The sequence below is a fragment of the Mus caroli genome, chromosome 7, assembly GCF_900094665.2.
Source record: "Mus caroli chromosome 7, CAROLI_EIJ_v1.1, whole genome shotgun sequence".
NCBI classification, from domain to species: Eukaryota; Metazoa; Chordata; class Mammalia; order Rodentia; family Muridae; genus Mus; species Mus caroli.
The window spans coordinates 11,828,856-11,830,289 of NC_034576.1; the positions used below are offsets into that span (position 1 = coordinate 11,828,856).

At 51.1% G+C, this 1,434-nt stretch overlaps 1 protein-coding gene across 1 annotated transcript in view; it reads right to left on the reverse strand.

Annotated features, from left to right (window-relative positions):
* Slc27a5 (solute carrier family 27 member 5) overlaps positions 1-1,434 on the reverse strand; it is an 11,684-nt gene continuing 10,250 nt past the window's right edge. Inside the window, exons 7-10 of the mRNA XM_021165972.2 lie at positions 1,034-1,232; positions 689-786; positions 388-518; positions 1-307 (exon numbers count right to left, since the gene is read on the reverse strand). Of these exons, the coding sequence (XP_021021631.1) occupies positions 131-307; positions 388-518; positions 689-786; positions 1,034-1,232 (605 nt within the window). The 3' untranslated portion in view covers positions 1-130. The remainder of the gene's footprint in view (positions 308-387; positions 519-688; positions 787-1,033; positions 1,233-1,434) is intronic.

Here is a 1,434-nt window from a genome sequence, read left to right on the forward strand (position 1 = left end):
TTTTGTATACACATTCAAGTTTATTCTCTAAGTACTACTGGGCCATGGGCATCTGGAACCCTGACAACTTTGTGAAGCTGACTAGTGTCAATTTCTACACTTTTGGATTGCCTTCCAGTTGGCTAGGCGGTCAGAGCTTCCAGGTTCCTGCACACACAGCCTGGTACACGTCTGGCGTCAGACTCTGGAAGGTCTGGGCCTTGTTGTCCAGTATGTAGAGAGGGTCAGCAATGGTCCCCACATCAAAACCCTCACGCACCAGTCGTGACTTTACCAGCTTGTAGGTGTTTGTGATCTCCAGGGAATCCTGCAAAGCGGTAGGTAATGATGACCCCTGACTGTGACACCAATTCCCTTATCCACCTACTCCTGCTACCTCTCTCTTACCTGGATACGGATGAAATGAGGTGTGGCATAGGCAGGGAGCCAGGAGCGGACATGCTGGTATAGTTTCTGCCCATCAAAAGTCTTCCCAGGAGCCAGCTTCACAGCAGCCATGCCAACCTTACCCTCACACCCTGGAAAGCACACTGGTCACTCTGAGCTGGTTATCTCTGCTCACTTACTGCCTATGCAACTGGACATAACTTGTAATCTCTCTGTACCCCAACAGTGCCCTTAATTTGTAATGACAAACCCTCCACACACAAAGATGCAAGATGAATAAAGTCAGGTGAGCTCTCCATACCTGGCACAGGCACACCATAGACATTGACTTCCTCTAGGAAGTCTAGGCTAGACAAAACACTCTCCACTTCTCCAGTGGATACGTTTTCACCCTTCCACCTGAAGGAGAGAAGCCACGGTCTAGGATAGGAAAGCTCCGCCCCCTGAGAGGGGTGCTATCCTCCTCAAAAGAGATCCCAGGCCCAGGAAAAAATGTTCTGTCCCTGGGAATAGAAGCCACACTCCAGGGAAAGGGGACAGGCCCTAGAAAGAGCATGCTTCACCCCTGAGAAGAGAGGGGCCCATCCATCTCTATGGAGGTAGAACACCCCAGAAACCCTGCCCTCCCAGCCCACCCATGCCTGACCGGAAGGTGTCACCAAGGCGGTCTCGAAAGTAGAAGAAGCCTTCCTCATCCAAGGCCAGCACGTCCCCACTGTTGAAGTACAGGTCTCCTACGCGTCGTACGTTCGCAACAAGTTTCCGCTTGGACTCAGCCTGGGACCCACGGTAGCCCAGGAAGGGTTGGTTCTTTCGAACCTTGGTCAAAAAAAGTCCTGGCTTTCCTGAAGATTGAAAGTAAGTCCTAAATAAGAGCCCACCAGCTCTTGAGGCAGCCCTCCTGCTAGAGGTTTCTCATTCTGAACTCTTCACCCAGCCAAAGGTAGAGCTAAGATGTCCTGATAAAGATGGAGAGATAGATAGTTCAGCAGTTAAGAACACCAGCTGCGGGCTGGTGAGATGGCTTAACGGGTAAGAGCACTGACT